The sequence below is a fragment of the Bubalus bubalis genome, chromosome 5 (assembly GCF_019923935.1).
Source record: "Bubalus bubalis isolate 160015118507 breed Murrah chromosome 5, NDDB_SH_1, whole genome shotgun sequence".
Lineage (NCBI taxonomy): Eukaryota > Metazoa > Chordata > Mammalia > Artiodactyla > Bovidae > Bubalus > Bubalus bubalis.
The window spans coordinates 31,394,686-31,414,880 of NC_059161.1; the positions used below are offsets into that span (position 1 = coordinate 31,394,686).

Sequence of the window (20,195 nt, forward strand, 5' to 3'; positions counted from 1 at the left end):
TGGGCAGAGCACCCAGTGAGACCCCCGTCCCGTGACCTGACCCAGGGTCCACAGGGAGCAACCGACAGAATATGACGCACCAGCGTCTGTGTCCCCAGGTGTTCACGGACCCCAGCAACCTACAGCGGCACATCCGCTCCCAGCATGTGGGCGCCCGGGCCCACGCCTGCCCCGACTGCGGGAAGACCTTCGCCACCTCCTCGGGCCTCAAGCAGCACAAGCACATCCACAGCACCGTCAAACCTTTTATATGTGAGTGAGTGGTCGCTGCCTGGCCCCCGCCCAGCCCCCGCCCAGCTCCCTCCCGTGTGCCCAGGGTGGGCAATGCTTGGGGGTCAGCCAAGGGGTGAAGTCCTCAGGCTCTTCCCTGCTCGTGGGACCCCATCTGTCCAGAAAACACTTGTGGCAGCTGCCAATCCCTCTGCCTAGGGGTGGCTGCCTCCTGGTGCCACTTTATCATTACCCTGCTCCCTCGCACCCTCTCATTCTGGGATCCATCTTGCTCTGGCCTCACTTTCCCCTCCTGTGCCCCTTGGGTCCTCCCTGTGGCTCACTCGTCCAGTGGCTGGAGGTGGGCAGTGGGTAGTGAAGATCCCTGTGGTCCTGCAGAGAAGCCAGCAACTTACCTTTTCCCTCCCCACCTCCCCTTCCCCACACACACGGGCTGCCCAGAGCTCCAGCAGGTGTGATAATATCAGTGCTTCCCACCCACTTGCAGCCTTTGGGGACCCCAGGCTGTATCCCTGTGCTAACCTGGGTGGCATGGGCCAGCCATGAGTAACTGGACCCCTGTCCACATGCCGTTGACCTGCCAGTGGAGGAGACAGAAGCTAAGCCATCACCAGGGTGGGGGAGGGCTGCAGGGTCAGGAGGCTCTCCAGGTGCCCAAGTAGGTGTCATCTGACCCATATGCTGGGAGGTGGGATGGTCTATGGGTAACCCAAGTTCTGGCAGAGAGCTCGAGGAGGTGGGCAGGGGGTGGGGTGAGAGCCACAGGGTGCCTGCCGAGAAGGCTCATGACAGGGTGCTATGAGCACAGAAGCCTTGAGCTTGTGGTGTGTCTGGGGAGGGAAGTAATAGGAGAGGAGTCAGAGGTCACAGGGTTAGATCCTGGGAATCCAGTGGGCCAGTGCAGGAGCATGACCCTACTTCTCAGAGTTCAGGAGATATTGAAGGTTCTTCTGTCCAGCATTGCACCAGGTCATCTCACTTGAGATTGTGCTGAGTCACTGTTCACACCAACACAGAGCTGACTCATCAGCCAGCTTAACTCACCAGTGTTGTCCTGACTCATGGGTCACACCAGTATTCTGCTGAGTCAGCATTCACACGAGATTGTCCCGACTCATCAGCATCACACTAAGGGTCATTCACATAAGATTGTGCTGAGTCATTGTCCACACGAGGTTGTGCTGAGCTGTCATTTCACACACATGAGTTTGCAGCACCCTTACAAAACCTGACGGAGCAGGGACCACACTGTGTCCAACCGAAGGGAAGTAACAGAGAAGGAAAAAGTCTTGGCAGTGTGAAGTGACCAGGCTTTCGAGGCCCCGCTGCAGCTCCAGGGGCCTGACTGCTGACCCCAGGCTGGGTGGCCTGGGACCTCTCTGGTCCCAGCACATCAATGTTGGGGGTGGGAGGAGCTAACTCTGGGAACTTGAGGACTTGGGTCTCAGTGGTTTCAGCAATGTGGGGGTCTCACAGGACTGGACTGCTCCCCCAAAGAGGCCATACTCGCTGGCTGGTCAGGCCTTTGTTGGGTAACTGGGGCTATGCTCCCCTCCTGCCCACTGCCCCGAGCCTAGGCTTCCAGCTGTCTTGCTAGAGGTGACTGAGCCCCCATCCCACCTGGGTCACCCACTCCCTTAGTCAGGGAAAATGCACTTCTTGAGAGTGAGTATGTGTATGTGTGTGCATTTGCACACACACACAATCCACATGCATACTCTACAGGAAAAGAAACTGCTGACAAGCACAGGCAGTGGCCAGGGTCCCTCTGCATCCCGCAGGGCATGGGTACACTCCACCAGGCGCTGGTCCCGCGTCCAGCTCGTGGTCGACTGCTTGGGCCTTTCCCAGCCCCTGCAGGAAGCCAGCTCCCTTCGCCAGCTCTGTCAGCCATCATAGGACCAGGACCCACCTCGCCAGGGTTGTCAGTCTCCCAGAGGCCTCTCTGTAGCCCCAGCATTTCATCAGGACCCCTTTCTCGTGTGACTGGGTGGATGGGAAGCAAGGGTCCCAGGCTCCCTTTGCCCAGGCATGGCCACTGGTCCCCGAGCCACCCCCACCACACACACCAGGAGTTGCCCTGAAGGGTGCCATTTCCAAGCTCAGGATGGCAGAAGCCACTGATAAGGTGCCACGAAGCCCCACTATGGGGGACAGAGGGCGTCACTGAGCCTCTTCAAGGGCTGGGAACATAGCAAGGTGTCACTCGTCTGGCCAGGAGCCCTGAGCCAGGGAGTGGCCTCTCTTCCCCCGAGGGTCGGCAGGCGGCCTGAGGGTATTTATAGACCTTCCCAAGGAGCAGCGGCCCTTCTGTACCAGCCTCCTCCCAAAAAGGGCAGATTTGATTAAACGAGGCAGTGCTCTTCCCCCTCAGCCTTGAAAACGTCCCGCCAAGCCAGACAGCCAGGAAGGCAGAGCCGTTAATATAAATAGATATTGTGATTAAAGAGCACGATCAGCTCGGGGCCAGCGCTCCCAGCAAGATTTGCATGACATCAGGCCGCGAGAGTGTGCGGAGAGCAAAAAACACGCTGAAATCATTGTTTCCATGGGGGCTGCATTTAGGAAGCAAATCGTCCTGCAGAGAAAGAGAGAGACAGTGTGTGTGTGTGTGTGTGTGTGTGTGTGTGTGTGTGTGTGTCTGTGTGTGTTCCTCTGTTGCTGGTTAGGAAAACAAGAAGAGAAAGAAAAACTGGCTGTTGTCCGACACTCAGCTCACCATTGGGAAAATGGCGAGACTGGGTCGCCGGGGCCTGCGGGGCCTGCTGCTCGGCTCTGGCCGCCACCCTCTCCTTTTACGCACAGAGCTGGAGCGGCCTCTTCATCCCAGTCTGGGGAGGTCTCACTTTTCTCAGATGTGGAACCAGCCCCCTCAGGGGCTCCCCTCCCACCTCCACCTTCTAGCCACCCCCAGACTCTGATCTCATAGCCAGGAGCTCTGCTCCCCGGCCTGGGGATTAAGAACCCCAAGGGGCTGGTCGCTCCTGAGGCCTCCCTGTCCTGGGAGCAGCTCACAGGGCCGGAGGCAGAACGAGGGGGGAAGCTGAGAGCATTTTAAACCTTAGGAAGTGGGCGGCCTAGCCCAGGGGGTGTTGTTTTACTCGCTTCTGCTGGAATAGCGTGGCTGGCATGGTAGGGAGACCCGGTGGGGAGTCTGGATGGGCAGGTGCAGCTGCACACAAGATGGTATGCCGTGTCTTTGCCCATCTCTGGGAGCGACTTTGAAGACCTCGGTCCCACCTGACAAACTCATGGGGTCAGGAGAACACAGAGCAGCAGGGCCCATTCTCCAGTGAAGGCCGAAGTGGGTAGAGATCTACCTAGGCCACCCAGGGACCCCAGGGTAGGAACAGGAACATCGTCGCCAACCCATCTTGGTCACCAGAGACCAATGCCAGGGAAGCATGCATGTGCGTAGATATGTATATGTACACATGTGTATGCAAGTACATGTGATGACACAGTTATAGTGCAACATGTGTTTGTGAACATACACACTCATGCATGACACACTTGTGTACATAAGCACACGTGCCCATAGACCTGTGGGCATACCTACATCCATGCATACACCTGAGCACACATGCAGGTAGTCATACCCAGTGACGCACGTGTGCACACACATGTGCACACATGCACTCACACACACAGGCACACATCCAGGCGCACGCCACTCCAGGCACTCAGCCAGACCCCCGGTGCCCCAGCCCCAGGCAGTGCGGGTCCCCGTCGCCTCCCCTCACACCGCTGTCTCTGCCCTGCTGCCCTCAGGTGAGGTCTGCCACAAGTCGTACACGCAGTTCTCCAACCTGTGCCGCCACAAGCGCATGCACGCGGACTGCCGCACGCAGATCAAGTGCAAGGACTGCGGGCAGATGTTCAGCACTACCTCGTCCCTCAACAAGCACCGACGCTTCTGCGAGGGCAAGAACCATTACCCGCCGGGAGGCATCTTCGCGCCCGGCCTGCCCCTGACCCCCAGCCCCTTGATGGACAAGGCCAAGCCGCCCCCTGGTCTCAACCACGCCGGCCTGGGCTTCGGCGAGTACTTCCCTTCCAGGCCGCACCCTGGGAGCCTGCCCTTCTCCACGGCACCCCCCAGCTTCCCCACGCTCACGCCCGGCTTCCCGGGCATCTTCCCTCCATCCCTGTATCCCCGGCCACCTCTGCTACCTCCCACGCCGCTGCTCAAGAGCCCCCTGAACCACACGCAGGACGCCAAGCTCCCTAGCCCCCTGGGGAACCCGGCCCTGCCCCTCGTCTCCGCCGTCGGCAACAGTAGCCAGGGCACCGCAGCGGCCGCGGGGCCCGAGGAGAAGCTGGAGGGCCACCTGGAGGAGGCGTATGCCACCAAACTCAAGCCCCGGGGCAGTGATCTGTCAGACGGCAGCGACTTCGAGGACATCAACACCACGACCGGGACCGACCTGGACACGACCACGGGCACAGGCTCCGACCTAGACAGCGACGTGGATAGTGACCGCGACAAGACCAAGGACAAGGGCAAGGCGTCCGAGGGCAAGCCCGAGTTCGGGGGCAGCACGGTGCCCCCAGGCGCCCCGAACAGTGTGGGCGAGGTTCCTGTCTTCTACTCCCAGCACTTCTTCCCACCACCCCAGGAGCAGCTGCTGACAGCGGCGGGAGCAGCGGGCGACTCCATCAAGGCCATTGCGTCCATCGCTGAGAAGTACTTCGGGCCCGGCTTCATGGGCGTGCCAGAGAAGAAGCTGGGCGCGCTGCCCTACCACTCCGTGTTCCCCTTCCAGTTCCTGCCCCACCTCCCCCACTCCCTGTACCCCTTCACGGACCGTGCCCTCACCCACAACCTGCTGGTCAAGGCCGAGCCAAAGTCGCCCCGGGACGCCCTCAAGGCCGGCGGCCCCAGTGCCGAGTCCCCCTTTGACCTCACCACCAAACCCAAAGAGGCCAAGCCCATCCTGCCAGCGCCCAAGGTGCCCCCAGCCCCGGTGTCTGGCGAGGAGCAGCCGCTGGACCTGAGCATTGGCAGCCGCGCGCGGGCCAGCCAGAACGGAGGGGCACGGGAGCCCCGCAAGAACCACGTGTATGGCGAGCGCAGGCTGGGGCCCAGCGAGGGGCTGCCCAAGGCGTGCCCGGCCCAGCTGCCCCAGCAGCCACCCCTGCACTACGCCAAGCCATCGCCCTTCTTCATGGACCCCATCTACAGGTATTCACATGCCCCGCCCTCACGTGCTCTCCCTGGGGACCACCTCCCCTGCTCCCCCAAGCTTCGTCCCTCTGTCTTTGCAGCTTCAGGAGGTGCTTCAGCTCTGGGCAGGGAGGGGTCTGTGCTGCTTTGAAGTCCAGGCCCGACTCGGCACTTTCCTAGGGTGGGTGCCTGGCAGGGTCTTCTGAGCACACTTGGCTCCCTTTTGTAGATGCCACTGGGAGAGCCGCTGCCCTCCCTTGAACCCCAACCCCAGCCTGCCCTCAGACTCCACCCCAGAAGCCCACCTGCTGGTATCTCCAGCCTCCCTCTCTGGACCGACTCTGCCTCCCATGACACTCCTGGCTGTTAGGTCTGCTAAAGCATTTCTGCTTCCCTATGACTGCCCTGTGGCCCCTACATGGGCCCCACCCCTCTCCGGAGCCACAGCTGGGGTTCCTGTTGGCCTAGGGGCGATCAGAGGAGGAGCCACTTCTCCCCAGAGGGAGGAGGAGGAGGGAGAAAGGTGAAAGCTCTGGAAGGTTTGCAAAACATCAGCGTTCCAGCCCTCTGGTAGACCTTCTGGTGAGGGGCCAACTGATTCCCCCTCCCCAGTTTCTGAGCAGGCTTTGATCAGGGGGTTTTGGCCCCCATTGCACGTGTCCCGGGGTGCTGGGAGGGCTGAGGCCTCAGGAGGGAGCTGTGCCCCTGGGCGGGGCTGGGAGGGGCCTGGAGGGGCGGGCACGTGTGGTGCTTCAGCCACTATTACAGGCCCACGGCTCTGTGTGGGAGGGGCCCGTGTGCACACAGGTGAGCGCGTCTACGTGAGAATTCAGGGAGCACGTGGCCACTCTGAGGGCTCGTGTGAAGCACAGGGGCCAAGCAGGGCCTGGGGATGGGCGTGCAGGTGAGGTCACCCCTGCAAAGGTGCAGCGGGAAGAATGGTGGCAGGGCTGCCAGCGACGGGGAGGAGGGAGCATGGACCAGCCCCCTGCTCTGCCTTCCGCACCCACCCAAGCCCCCGCCGTGCTCACCCGGCCGGCTGGCCTGTGTCTGCAGCTGCTTCCATTTCCTGCCAGGTCGTGGCGCTGTCATCACAGGAGACCTGAAAGACGGTCCCTTGGGTGTTTCTTTAAGAACACACCATCCACAGATGGTGTGAGAAAGTGACCAGAGGCCCGTCAGCCCTGACGGCGGCTCACAGGCTTTCTGGGGTGAACATGCCCGTCAGAGGCCCGGGGGCACCTGCCAATTTCAGTTGAATCCGTGGGACTCAGTGTGGGGGACAGGAGATAGCTGGGGTTCGAGGGAGGAGACCCCACCAGGGCAAGCAGCCCTCACGCAGAGGAAGGGGTGGGACTGGAGAGCTAGCGAGCAAGGCTCCTGGTCAAGCCTCCCGAGTTGGAGCCAGCAGGCCTTCAAGAGGCTCTGGGTTAACTGTTTCCCTTCGGCCACCTCGGCCACCCTGTCCCAGCTCCCCTCCCAGCCCCCAGCCCTCCTCTGCCCCTCCCCTCCCCACTGCAGGCCTGGTTCAGGGCTCTGGGCCTTTTTCTGGAAGTTGGCGGGGCATCCAGTCAGGCCTGGAAGCAGGAATCGGCCACAGGGCCCCCGGACCCTCCCCTCCTGCCCGAACTTCTCTGAGACCTGGCTTGTGCCAGGCTCTTGCCCTCTGGATTTAGGGTACAGCTGCTGATGGAGGGGCTGCCTGGTCCCCAACCTCACACACAGACACCAGAAAAATGCCCGAGATATGGAGTAACCTCTCCCCACTGCCCCCTGAGCCCAGTCAAGATGAACACTTGTGGTGTCGAGAAGGTTCCCTCCAAGTGAAGGTGTGGGCGAGAGTCACTGCCTGCGTAAACGTTGGCCAAGGGCTAGGGGACAAGGTCCCCCCAGCTCCTGGATGGTCCTGGGGTGACTCCAGCAAAACTCCCCAGTGTCCCCACAGGCCCCCCTGGGTGTGACCATGGACACATACCCATAACCCTCCTTTCCCCGGGTTGGAGGAACCCCAACACCGCCAGGCTGACTCCCCCCTGACCCTCCAGCCCTTCTCACCTCCACATGCTGCTGGCTCTGTGACAGGGCCAGGGACACTGTGATGACAAAAGCCGTGTACCTTGGCAGGGCGCATGTCTTCTGGGGGTCAGGGGTCAGCTGGAAGGGGCTTCTTGGAGCCAGCCTGCTGGGCTGCATGAGTCACAGAGGGCAGGAGAAGGCAGAAGACGATCTTCAATACCCCCTCGCCCACTGTGAGACCCCTTCCTCTTCGCCCACACCACCCACCCCGGCGGCCTTATTGAAAGACCGACCCAGCCCAGCTTTGAACGGGGCCTCTGCTAAGGCCCTGAGGTCACCTAGGGGCAGAGCTGAGCCCTAGAGGGGTGGGAGTGTGGCCCTGGACAGACGAGGCGGCGGTCCCCGCAGCTGAGTCTGCCTGCAGCGAGGTGGTAGGACTCCCCAAGTCACCTTGTGTAAATCTTGACTCCCATGGCGGGGACTGAGGCAGGCATCATTTGGAAATGGTGAGAGAAGGAGGTCAGGGGAGGAGGGACAGCCTCCTCCTCCACTTGCTGTGATTGGCAGTTGTACTGGCATTTGGGGAAGATTCTGGAATTGTTGTCTCCAGCAGAGGTCTTGAGGTTTTAGGTAGACACTGCCTGGCTGCTGTGGGGAGGCCCTGAGACCTCCCCAGGACAGAAACCTGCTGATCACTCGCACAGCCCTGCCCGGATGGACCCTGGTCGCTCACACACCCACCCAGTTGGACAGAGCACCTGTGCCAAGGGCTCGGCAGAACAGGGAAGTTGAGTGTAGGTGGCAGCCCCTGTGTGCCCCACGTTCCGCTGTTGGGGAGCCCAGGGACCCCAACAAGGCTGAGCCCTCGCTGGGCAAACGGGTCAGTGGGCATAGGCTGCCACACACGGGACCCTTAGGGAAGAGTCCTAGCTCCATTATCAGGCGTTCATCACATGCATGGGCGCTGGCAGCTGGGTGGTTGGGGGGACACTGGGGAGACTCGAAGGGGTCCAGACCTGGGTGTGGTGTGGGGAGCATGTGCTCATACAGGCAAGTACACAGCCGGGTCACAGACCATCCTACAACATCAGGTGAGACGTGGTCACAGGGCCCGTGGAAGTTGGGCTAGAGGTGAGGCCCCCACCTTGTGACTGATGGGGCACAGGTGGCAGGAGGGGCAGGGACCACGGCCCCTCCCCGCCCAGTGCTGGGCTGCTCAGTGGGGTCCGTAACCCTCTGTGTTGCTGTCCAGCAGGGTGGAGAAGCGGAAGGTGACCGACCCGGTGGGAGCCCTTAAGGAAAAGTACCTGAGGCCATCCCCGTTGCTCTTCCACCCCCAGGTAAGGCCAGTGGGAGCGTGAGGTCCATCCAGGCCCAGCCACAAGCCCCAGGCAGGTCTCTGCTTCCCGTCTCTGCATACGCACCCATCCCTGTGAGGTTGGGGAAGAGGAGACAGGGCCAGACAGGTGAGGCAGGAGGGTGGTCCTTGGCGGGGGCGCCCTAGGAAGCAGCCAGGGACACTGGCCACGGGTGCCCCCTCGACCCACGGCTGGTCACTACGAACGACCCCCCTGCAGCGGTGGGCTGCAGCTCTGATGGAGCATACCCAAACATTTGGACCATAGGGAGAATGAATAGGAGAGACCCAGGGAGGTGTGGACGCCAGCAGCCTCTCTGGTACAAGGGACATGGGGGCACTTAAGAGAAAAAATCAGCAGAGGAGGGGCAGTGCAGGGGGCAGAGGCAGGGAGCAGGACAGCAGCAGAGGGACTGGCATCGAGCTCAGGGGATCCCAGGGGGTCATGGACAGACGGACTACCCTCCCCCGGGGACGCAGAGGGTGGCAAGGCCACCTGTCAAGACCAGAATCAGGAGTCTGGGAAAAAGAACCCCCAAGTCTGGGGAGTAGCCACAGACCCCGCCAAGCCTGCAGGCACTTCTGTGCCCCTGTTCTCACCGCTTGGAGCCCGGCCCCGGCCCCAGACCCACGGGCCTCCCCTGCCCCAGCCGGAGGACTCAGGACTGAGTTGTGGGCCAGCCTGGACCCAGACTCCAGACCCAGGCATTGTTCTCTCCCTCCACGTTTCCCGCCTGGGACAAACACATAGTTTGTGGAACCTGTACCCCGCCTGGGTTCACAGCTAAACTTACTGCCTCCCATTGTCTCATGGGGGCCTCGGAGTTTGGTTAAGAACTTCCCCTGGTTTCCTCAGGCCCTGCTGGAAAAAGCAGGCAAGCCAGCCAGGCACATCCTGTGTTTGTGTTTGTGCGGGAGCTTGGCCGGGAATATCTGATCAGGCAGAGTGGGCCGGGCGGGCCGGACCCTCCCAGGCCTGAGGAAGAGGGGCCTGGCAGGGGGCTGGCTGCCCATTGTCTCTGCTGCCCGCTCCCCCAACTGGCTACCCCTGCTGCCTACCCCTGAGCCCAGTTCTGGGGGTGGGGGTGGGAGAGGTGACTAGTAAGTCCCCTGATGAAATGGTCTGAGGTGAGGCCATCACTCGGACAGGGCAGCTTCCAGCCACTGTAAAGTCTTGGGGTGGGGGGCGGGGGTCACAATGCACAAAGACACCAACATGCTCTGGTCAGCTGCCTCTCATTTCTTCTGAGGCCCAACATACAGGTGTACAGCCCCTGGTGGAGCAGGGAGAGGCAGTCCTGCCAGACCACTTCTCCTCACCACCTCTGGGGTCCCGAGGAGTCTAGGGCAGTAGTCCCAGAACCTCCCAAGGCTGCAGCTAAAACTGAGACCCACTGGCAGATGGGCAGCAGTCTGTGTGCCTAGATCCCATCATCTAGGCCACGGATGTGCCAGTGAGAGTCTGGACAGCATCTGAGGGGCCAGGCAGTGTCCATCTGTCCATCATTGGAGACAGGCGGGCCGTCCACAGCTGGAAGCAGCATGCGTGTGACAGGGGAGCATGCCCATCCCATAGGGACGGTGAGGCCCAAATCCTGCAACTGTGCAGAGCTGGCCAGGGTCTAGGTGGCAGCCCAGCGTCAAGGGAGGCCTCAGCCATAGGATGGACCCCATCTTCTGTTTGATAACCCCTTTCTGGTGTCTTATCGTAACCATTCAGTTGTTCCCCAGACTAAACCCTGAGGGATTCCAGACACAATGAAAACTCTTCCTTTCTCAGTCTCATCCCAGCCTCCCACAGGGCCTGACTTGCAGCAGGCAGTCTCAGGCGGAGAGGAGAAGTGCTGCTAAGGCCTGCGCAGCCCCCTGCCTGCTTCTGTGCCCCAGCCCCAAGGCAGCACAGGATTCTAGTCAGAACACTGCCCACCAGGTGGAAATAAGCAGTGCCAGGAGAAAGCAGCTCCCTTCTCCTCCCCAGGCAAGCCCTTGGCGTCTCCAAGGAGCAGACAGGCAGCCCCTCCGGTCCTTGTCACCCCGTCTTGTGTCACACGTCACGTTGGCTTTGGCATTCCACGGTTGAGTGTAGTCTTAAGCTGTTGAATTTCTTTTTAGCACTTTGCCTGTAGTTATGGTCTGCTGCCACTAGGTGGTGGTGGTGCTTCAGGTTTGTGAGCCATTTTTTAATTTGAGATTCAGATAGCTATCTTAATTTTTTGGGCTTCTCTGGTAGCTCAGTCAAGAATCTGCTTGTAATGTGGGATATCTGGGTTCGATCCTTGGGTTGGGAAGATCCCCTGGAGAAGGAAATGACAACCCACTGCAGTAGTCTTGCCTGGAAAATCCCATGGACAGGGGAGCCTGGCAGGCTGTGGTCGATGAGGTTGCAGAGTTAGACAAGACTGAGCGACCAACACTAACTAAATTTTTTGACCACTCAAAAAAACGAACAAAAAAGGGTATAATTCTGTCTTCATCCCAAATTAGCCATAAGGAGTGCTAGCCAGGGATCGAGCCAGCAGGGCTTGCTGGCTGGTTTCAAAGTAAGGCGCTTTGTGATCACAAGTGCCCGTGACCCGCGCCACCTGGGGGCTTGCAGGGGATGGTCAGCTGCAGCTCCCCCAGCCTGGACCCTGGACTGTGACAGGGTTCCAAACAAGGACCAGAGCAGGGCTGGCTGCAGGAAGTGAAAGAACCCAGCCCAGTGGCCAAGAAGAAGGAGACCGCTGGTTCCAATGATAGCCTGCTTGTCCATGATCCATGCTCAGTCATCCAGGATACCCAGGTGTGGGGTGGGTCCAGGTGCGTCAAGACTGGGGGTGCAATGGAGCCCCACAGCCTCTCCCACTCTCCTGCCAACAGATGTCAGCCATTGAGACCATGACGGAGAAGCTGGAGAGCTTCGCGGCCATGAAGGTGGACTCTGGCAGCTCCCTGCAGCCCCTCCCACACCACCCCTTCAACTTCCGGTCCCCGCCCCCAACGCTCTCAGACCCCATTCTCAGGAAGGGCAAGGAGCGATACACGTGCAGGTGAGATGCGGTGAGCCCCTGAGGCAGCCCCAGCGAGGTGGCTGCAGGCGCCACAAGGGCCCATGAACCTGCACTTCCAGGAAAAAGCTCAGTCTCAGCCAGGGTCCGGCATGGTAGCCAGTCGGCCATCGTCCCCTTGAGGTCATTCCCTGAAAATATCCACATGTCCCCTACCAAGCGGTGCTCCAGTGAGCACAAGAAAATGCAGCCTTGGCCAGCAGGTTGGAATTTCCAAGCCGGAAGTTAAAGCTGCTGGTCCGTGTTTAACCCCGGCTCTGGGGGCGGTGGGAAGCCCAGCACTAAGGAGAGACGGCCAGTCCCCGGCTGCACAGGCCTGTGCAGCCGGTGCTTTCCAGCTCGGCCCAGGCTGGGCTGGGGGCTGAGAAACTGCCTCAGGCAGGGGCACGGCCCTGAGCGGGCCAGCGTGAGCCAGCGCCAGCTGCCCAGTGGTGTGTGTTCAGCCTCTCTGTGACACTCAGCTGGGCCCCGAGGCCGAGGAGAAACTGAAATCCAGGGTGTGCAGTGGGTCACCTGCCCCCAGGTGTGAGAGAAACAGCACCAGAAAACACCTGGGTGCCCACCTCTATGGCAAAGCGCCTGCCTGATGGATCCCTCCCCCACTGCCTGCCCCCAGGTACTGTGGCAAGATCTTCCCCCGGTCAGCAAACCTCACGAGACACCTGAGGACGCACACCGGGGAGCAGCCGTACAGGTAGGAGCCCGCCCAGTCGGGGTGGGGGAGGCAGGCTCCTGGCAGACCTCCCCTTCCCCTGCCACGGGATGGGCAGCAGGTGTAAGCAATGCTTGACCTTGCTCCAGGTCACTCACTGGGTCACTCCATCCTGGCCGCTCAGCCCTCACGCACCTGGGGATATTGTAAAGATCAGGCTTCTGGAAGGTTCCCACCCACTGACCCCGGAGCGTGTCTGGGAGCAGCCCTTCCTCCTGCCACTGGGGTGTCAACTGGAGAGCGAAGCCAGGCCCAGGGGTGGTCTGTGTGGAGAGGGAGCTTCAGCGTCACCACCACCCAGCCCACCTCCACCCACCTCCCCACAGCCGCCGGCCATTGCTGACCTCAGCCTGGGCAGGGGACCAGGGTGAGCCCCTAAGGCAGGGTGGGCTGGTCTCAGAGAAGGAGCCCCATGCAAACTTGGATCCTACCCAAGCTGGGGGCGTCCTGAGGATTCACCTAGGTGCCCCGACCACCCTAGACGGGAGCCCTGTCTGCCCCGACCTTGCTCCTCGGTGCCTCGTCCCCTCCCTGCAGAATGTGGTCGCAAGCGCATGGGGGCTGTGAGAGCCTCTACATTTCACATTCACAACTGGTGGGGGCGTCTCCCTGTTTCAAAGACTTGGAGCCTCGGGCTCAGAGACGCCCCTGACTTGCCAGGGTCCAAGCTCACAGCCACACTTGCTGACCATTCTGGCCTTTTCTCTTGGTGTCTAGGGCATTTGCCGGCCAAGAAAAGAGCTGAGGGTAACATCCTGGCTTTCGGGGACCCCACCCGGGGGAGGGCCCGGGAGTCCCAGGGAATGGAGACCTTGAGACAAATTGGGGGATGCTAGTCCCAGTGCCAGGATAACATCCTGGGCTGTCTGGTGGACAGCAGCCGTCGGGAGCAAGGGGTCTGGCATCATTTTAAGTGAGCAGCGTCAGGTTCCTGTCATCCAGGCACACAGCTGGGAGTGACCCATGGGTCCAGGAGAATGAGGATGTATCCCCATCCCTGGGCAGGGCAGCCACAGGGGCTCCTGCAGGCATCACAGCCCCCAGGCCCTGTCCCAGCCAGGTAAGCATTAGCTCACGTCGCTCACCAGTCATCTGCTCAGTGCCCTCAGCTGGCCCACAGCACACAGCCCCCCACCCTGTTCCCCTCCAAAAGTGACTTACAACTTAACAAAGGAGGGCTTGGCCTGCTTCTCTCCCGGACAAGGAGCCCTGTGTGTTTCTGTAAGGAGAACCAACTTCTGGACAGGGTTGCATATAAGAGCCCCTGGGGGTTCAGGTCCATGTTTATAGAAGGATTTAATTATCATTGATTTCTTTTGCTCTTTCAATCTGTGAGTTTCGACACGAGTAACAAAAATTGCTTTGAAAGTTGGCATTGCAAATCCTGACTGTATCTAGCTCAAGGCAGCCCCACAATGAGGAGTTTGGGGTGTGGGCCTGTCTTGTGACGTCACTGGGGCATCTGGCCTCACTTTGGGAATTGGAGGGGCTTCAGTTGGAGGAAAGAAAGTGCAAGTTCATCCACAGAAGGCCAGTGCTGGCACAGGCCAGGCCACCCCAGTGACGCCAATGAAAACCGCCACCGCCTGTCTGCACCCCATATGTGTGCACTGCGTGTGTGCCCGCGGAGTCCCGGCTGGTGGGTAGGTGCCCCCACAAGCAAGAGAAAGACAGACCCCTTAGTGTGACACACAGTGGGCACGACCCCTTAGAGTGACAAACCTCTGCCCGGCTGGGCCGGTGTCCTAGTTTAGAGATCTCTGAGTGAGGCTGGGAGATGAGGGGCAGTTGATGATGTTTTTTCAAGCTCCAGAACATAGGGCTTGTTGAGATGTGGGAAGGAGGGCGGCTGCTTCCTCTGTCCTGGCAGCCTGTCCAGGGTTCCCTCCGGCGCTGCCCAGAGGTGGGTCGGGGGTCTTGAGTCCCGCTCTGGATGCACGTGGGCTGACCGTGGGCTCCTGGCAGGACCTGGGACTCCGGCTCTAAGGATGCTCACCTCCCCCCATCTGCAGATCGTTTCCTCTGTGGCTCCCCATCCTGCTAACTGTGCTGAGTCCACGTGCCCAGCAAGGTCCTGTTACCATTCCCATCAGGGCTCCAGGTGGCCCATACGTGTCTGTTCTTTGTTCATTTTATTGTTAAGCCTGGGTTACAAAGGGCTTCCCTGGTAGCTCAGCTGGTAAAGAATTTGCCTGCAATGCAGGAGACCCTGGTTCATTCGATTCCTGGGTCAGGAAGATCTGCTGGAGAAGGGATAGGCTACCCAGTTCAGTATTCTTGGGCTTCCCTGGTGGCTCAGACAGTAAAGAATCCACCTGTAATGTGGGAGACCTGGGTTCCATTCCTGGGTTGGGAAGATCCCCTGGAGGAGGACACGGCAACCCACTCCAGTATTCTTGCCTGGAGAATCCCCATGGACAGAGGAGCCTGGCGGGCCACAGTCCATGGAGTTGCAGATAATCGGACAGGACTGAGCGTCTAAGCACACAGCACAGGGTTACAAAAATCTCTGCTATCTTTCCTTTCCCAGTTTTTACGTTACCTAAAGCCTCTCTCTGGTGGCTGGTGCGGCCCCACTAGGTCCCAGAGTGGACACAGCCACCGCCCCACCGGGGGCCATTTCACTCTCCCCGCCCGGTGCTGCATCTTCAACACCGCTGGCTTCCCCAGGGCGGGGGCAGACGCGGTCACAGCAAGGTCCCCTGGCTGCCCGCTGCCTCGGCTGGCCAGTCTCCGCTTTCCCATTCCTGTTGGAGTGCGATGGTGTGCTATTTTATACAGCACGGCCATAAATTTCACTAGCCACTTGTCAGCTTATTTACAACGCAAATTCCAGCTGCTCCGAGAGCCCTGCTCCCTCGCAGCCCTGGGCTCACCAGTCCCCTAAATTTCAGATGCACTTCTCTGGGCCATTTATTTAGATTAGAACCAGGAGAGGGTCAGATTCAGAACCCTGTGACCAAACTGAATGTGTGGCTGCTCTCCTGGCCCCTCCCACCAGCAGAGGTTGGGGAGTTGACGGTGCTCAGGCCCACGACCGAGCTCCTCATCCAGTCCTGTTTCTCACTCAGCAGTCCCACTGCTCAGAGATACTGCACAGCCACTGCTGGGGCTCAGCGAGGGTCCCTACTTTTCCAGAGATACAGGAAAGGAAGGCTGAGTGTGCATACATCCGTGTAGACCGAGGCAAGCACCCCATGCAGCCTGTGGGAAGGCCGTTGGGTGGGCTGGGGCCAGCTTGGCCTTGCACTTGTCCTACAGGCGAGCCTGGCAGCACTAGGGGGTAAAGGTTTCTGTGGGTTTGAGGGTGTGTTGGGGACAGAGTTGAGGAGCAAGATGGTGCAGGCAGGGATGTAAAAGTCCTCCTTCCTGGACTATTGAGAGGGGATCACTGGGTCAGAGCACACCTGAGCATCTCTGCTCAGCCCAGCGGGGAGAGGGTTGAAGCCCCAGTCCCACTGCTCTGTCACCCCAGCTGAGAAGGACAAGACAGCCACCCTCCTGGTGCCGGCAACTGGGACAGGGGTCCAAGTCGAGGCTGCCGAACGTTACACGACTGTGGGAGGACCAGGGCCCTCCATCCTAGGGGCTCCCGGGGGCCTGGTGGCAGCTCAGCTGGCCCAGCAGGCCAGCCCCAGGGCAAAAGGGGTGGCTTGAAGGAGCTCGGGGGACTAGTGCGTGGATCATGGGCAGCTCTTAGCCCATCTGCTGTGGAGGCAGCCAGCATGAGTCTGGCCTCAGGCAGCATCTGGAAGCCTCGGGACTGAGTAAATGAAGCCCGAGAATCACATCAGGGGAGCAGTCTGGGCTCCTCCAAGCAGGGCCCGTCCCACAAGTATTATCTTCTGGGTGAAAGTGTTAGTCACTCAGTTGTGTCCGACTCTTTGTGATCACATGGACTGTAGCCCACCAGCTCCTCTGTGGGGATTCTCCAGGCAAGAATACTGGAGTGGGTTACCATTTCCTCCTCCAGAGGATCTTCCCAACTCAGGGATCAAACCTAGGTCTCCTGCGTTGCAGGCAGATTCTTTACCATCTGAGCCACCAATGAAGCCCTACAGGTAGGGAGAAGCCACCCACGAGTAGGGGGTGGTAATTTGGGGGCTCTCACCCTCCCGCCACAGAGAGCTGCCACCAGCTTTGAGCAGGAAAAGCTCAGCCCCGGGCCCCAGTGGCCAGCCTGGGGGTGTCAGGGACCCAGGGCCATTGGGTTTGCCCAGACTCCCCAGGCAGGGCCATCTTCTGAATGTCAAGTGTCAGACGAGCGCCTCCTAAGTGAGCGGGCAGCACTGGGGTGAGAGGCCAGGGCCCCGGGGTGTCCTCAGACACGTGTCCGTCCACAGGGCTGAGTGCTCGTGACCACTACACCGTGCTGGAGTGCGGCCACCAGGCTGTGTCCTCAGGACAGGTCCCCGTACCTCCGAGCCACGCCCTCTGAGCAGACCTAGTCTCCCAAGCCCTGCCCCGCCACACTGGCCGCACAGACTCTGCTTCCCAAGGGCCTGCCTGGTCAGCGCTCTGCCATGCTCGCCTCTATGCTTGTCAATCCACGGGAGCCTGTTCCCAAAACAGGGAAATAGCTGAGCTCAGGGATGGATAAGTCAGTGCTCCTGTGCCTCTGAGCCGCAGATGGGCATCCCTAGAGAAGTTCTGAGACCAGGAGCACATGAGCGTGCCCACCAACATGTGCACACCTATCACACATGCACCCGTAAGCATGCACATATAGCCTCACACGAGTGCATGAGCAGACTGACACACGCACCATGTGCAACTGGAGACCCAGAGCCGGAGTCCCCCTGCCATGGCCTGGCTGGACGCGCTGGACGGGTGGGAATGGCCGGCCAGTGGTGGTGGCCTGAACCCCTGGGACAGGAGGAGGCGGCCCTGTCTGCAGAGCTGTGCCGTGGGTCCTCAGTCCCCGATGCCCCACTCTCTCTGGTTCTTGTTTCTTGCTGCCGGTGTTGCTTGGGCCTTCACCGTTGGTTCCCCTGTGATAACCTGGGGGACATCCCCCCCTCCCTCCTCTGCCCCGCCCTGGGAGAAGCCCCACACCCATAGGGACCCTGCACACACCAGCATCTCAGATTGCTCCTTGTGGCAACTTCACGCTTTGCTCTGATAACTTGGTGTCATGATACTCGGACAACCAAAGCATCCAAGGAAAGAGCATCTTTTTTCTTTTCCCGAGTGCGCCATGCAGCCTGGCAGCAGTTGCCCCCAGGAGGGCACTAAGATAAACCAAGCGCACAGGGCCGGGAGCACCTCCACCAAAGGGGTCCATGGACAGGAGGCCATCTGACGGGGCGAGGCTGGGAGCCCCCGTCACCCTGGGGCAGAGAAGGACACTAAGAAGGGTTGGCGCGGCCCTGCAGCCACTAGCCACTGCTAGTGGACTGGCAGGCTGAGTCCCCAAGGGGGATGGGTCTGCTTGAGGACCCACTAAGAGGAGTTGGGACCAGGCCAGAGTAGGGGTCTGTCTGCCAGGGAGGAAAGCTGCAGGCAGCGGGTCTGGGCTCCTTTCCAGAAAATCTGCTGGGAGCATCTTTCCTGGTGCTCGGCTGCCCCCTTGAGGCTGCCGGGAGCACGCCACCCTCTGCTGTGGACCCTGCGCTCAGGGGACAGGACAGCAGAGAGGGGGAGATGCCAGAAGACACCAGGGAGTCCCGGTGCTGCCCACCCCGGGGGCACAAGCCCCAGAGAGTCCCCTCCACCAGCTCAGGAAACAGTCCCACAGCATCAGCCACCCAGAGTCAGGGATGGGGGGACACCTGCTTCCAGGGACACTTGGCTGGGACTGCCTCCCAGCTCTCCACCGTGGTCCAGGGGCCTCAGGGAGGCTGTGAGGGCAGGATCTCCGCTGAGGCGCCGTGTCTTCCAGGTGTAAGTACTGCGACCGCTCCTTCAGCATCTCCTCCAACCTCCAGCGGCACGTGCGGAACATCCACAACAAGGAGAAGCCCTTCAAGTGCCACCTGTGCAACCGCTGCTTCGGGCAGCAGACCAACCTGGACAGGCACCTGAAGAAGCATGAACACGAGCACGCGCCAGGTGCGGGGGCAGCGCAGAGGAGGAGTGCGGGGGCCCTGGAGGATGGGCTGTGGGGAGGGGCGGGGAGCAGGGAGCAGGGACGGGGGCCTGGAGGATGGGGTGATGGGTCAGGGTGGGGTGCTGGGGAGGGGTGAGGGGGACCTGGAGGATGGGGTGATGGGCAGGGCAGGGAGCAGGGAGCAGAGAGGGGGCCTGGAGGGTGGGGTGATGGGCGGGGTGCTGGGGATGGGGAGGGGGGCCTGGAGGATGGGGTGATGGGCGGGGTGCTGGGGATGGGGAGGGGGACCTGGAGGATGGGGATGATGGGTTGGGGCGGGGTGCAGGGTGGGGAGAGGAGGGCTGAGGAGGGGGCACACAGGCTAGCCCTAGGGGAAAGCCTGCAGTCACCCCTTAAGCCATCTTCATTCAGGGGAACCTTGTACCCTTGGGCTTCTCTAAGGGGTGTTCCCTAAGAGTGCCGCGCATGTGCACCCCTTCAGCCACCTGTCCGCTCCCGCTGTGCCGCAGAAGGCGGGGTGCAGCCGAGGGGCGCCCTCCTCTGATGCTCCCCCTCCCCACAGTGAGCCAGCATGCGGGGGTCCTCACCAACCACCTGGGGACCAGCGCCTCCTCCCCCACCTCCGAGTCAGACAACCACGCACTTTTAGATGAGAAGGAAGACTCCTATTTCTCTGAAATCAGAAACTTTATTGCCAACAGTGAGATGAACCAAGCATCAACACGAACAGACAAACGGTAAGAAACACGTCCCGGGGTCCCAGGACGGTCTGGACTCTGTATGGTTCCCTATATGGTCATGCCCACAGCAGGCCCCCACCACAGCACCAGAAACCCCAGGCCCACAGCAGAGGGCGAGGCCTGCAGGCTCTGCAGCTGGCACCCTTCCCACCCACCAGCCACCCCACCTCGGCTCTCTGCTTCTGCAAAGAACAAGACCCCGGCCCAGTGGCGGGTGTCACACACTCACTGCCACCAGCACAAGGCCTCAATGCACGGGTTGGCCTCAGTGTTAACAAGTGCGGCCAAAAGTCAACCAGGTGAGGGCTCCTTTCATGAGATCCACCATGCCTCTGCAACTCCAGGACAGGCTCGTTGAATTTGACACACGAACAGTTTCTAGCAAGAGTGCTGCTCGTTTAAACACACACACAGGCAGGAAAATGGCAGAATTTGGATCCTAAGATGTAGAGGCTGTAACACATTCCCTTCATCCCAGGCCTCGGCGGCAGAGACTCAGAGAGGCCGGACTCCTAGTACTTAGGGACGTGCTCCCCTGCTTCTGCAGAGGAAATGAGGCCCAGAGGATTGGGCATCTGGCTCCAGCCCTTCTTCCCATGGGTGGGCTGCCAGCCCAGGGCCCAGTTCCCTCCCACCCAGGACACCCAGCTTCCCAGGGGCTTGTCTGTTCCCCCCAGGCGGGCTGCATCTCCTTCACCCCTGGGGCCCCAGAGGCAGAGCAGGGGCACTGAGCAGACCTTCAGGATCCACAAGTGGCACATGGGCTTGGTGCCCGGGATGTTTCTGGCTCTTCTGAGGGGCTAAATCCATGCCCAGGAAGGTGATCCCACCGGGTGCCTCAGTGGGCTCAGAGGAGACATGGGAGAGGCTGGCCAT

General features: G+C 60.6%; 1 protein-coding gene across 4 annotated transcripts in view; it reads left to right on the forward strand.

Annotated features, from left to right (window-relative positions):
* The window catches only part of PRDM16 (PR/SET domain 16), a 338,507-nt gene that overhangs the window by 305,421 nt on the left and 12,891 nt on the right, over positions 1-20,195 (forward strand). For 3 of the 4 annotated variants that reach the window (XM_045165710.1, XM_045165713.1, XM_045165712.1), the window contains 7 exons: positions 99-252; positions 4,003-5,416; positions 8,667-8,754; positions 11,631-11,800; positions 12,435-12,512; positions 18,412-18,581; positions 19,142-19,316. In XM_045165710.1, the coding sequence (XP_045021645.1) occupies positions 99-252; positions 4,003-5,416; positions 8,667-8,754; positions 11,631-11,800; positions 12,435-12,512; positions 18,412-18,581; positions 19,142-19,316 (2,249 nt within the window). The remainder of the gene's footprint in view (positions 1-98; positions 253-4,002; positions 5,417-8,666; positions 8,755-11,630; positions 11,801-12,434; positions 12,513-18,411; positions 18,582-19,141; positions 19,317-20,195) is intronic. The other variant, XM_045165711.1, reaches the window with a different exon arrangement.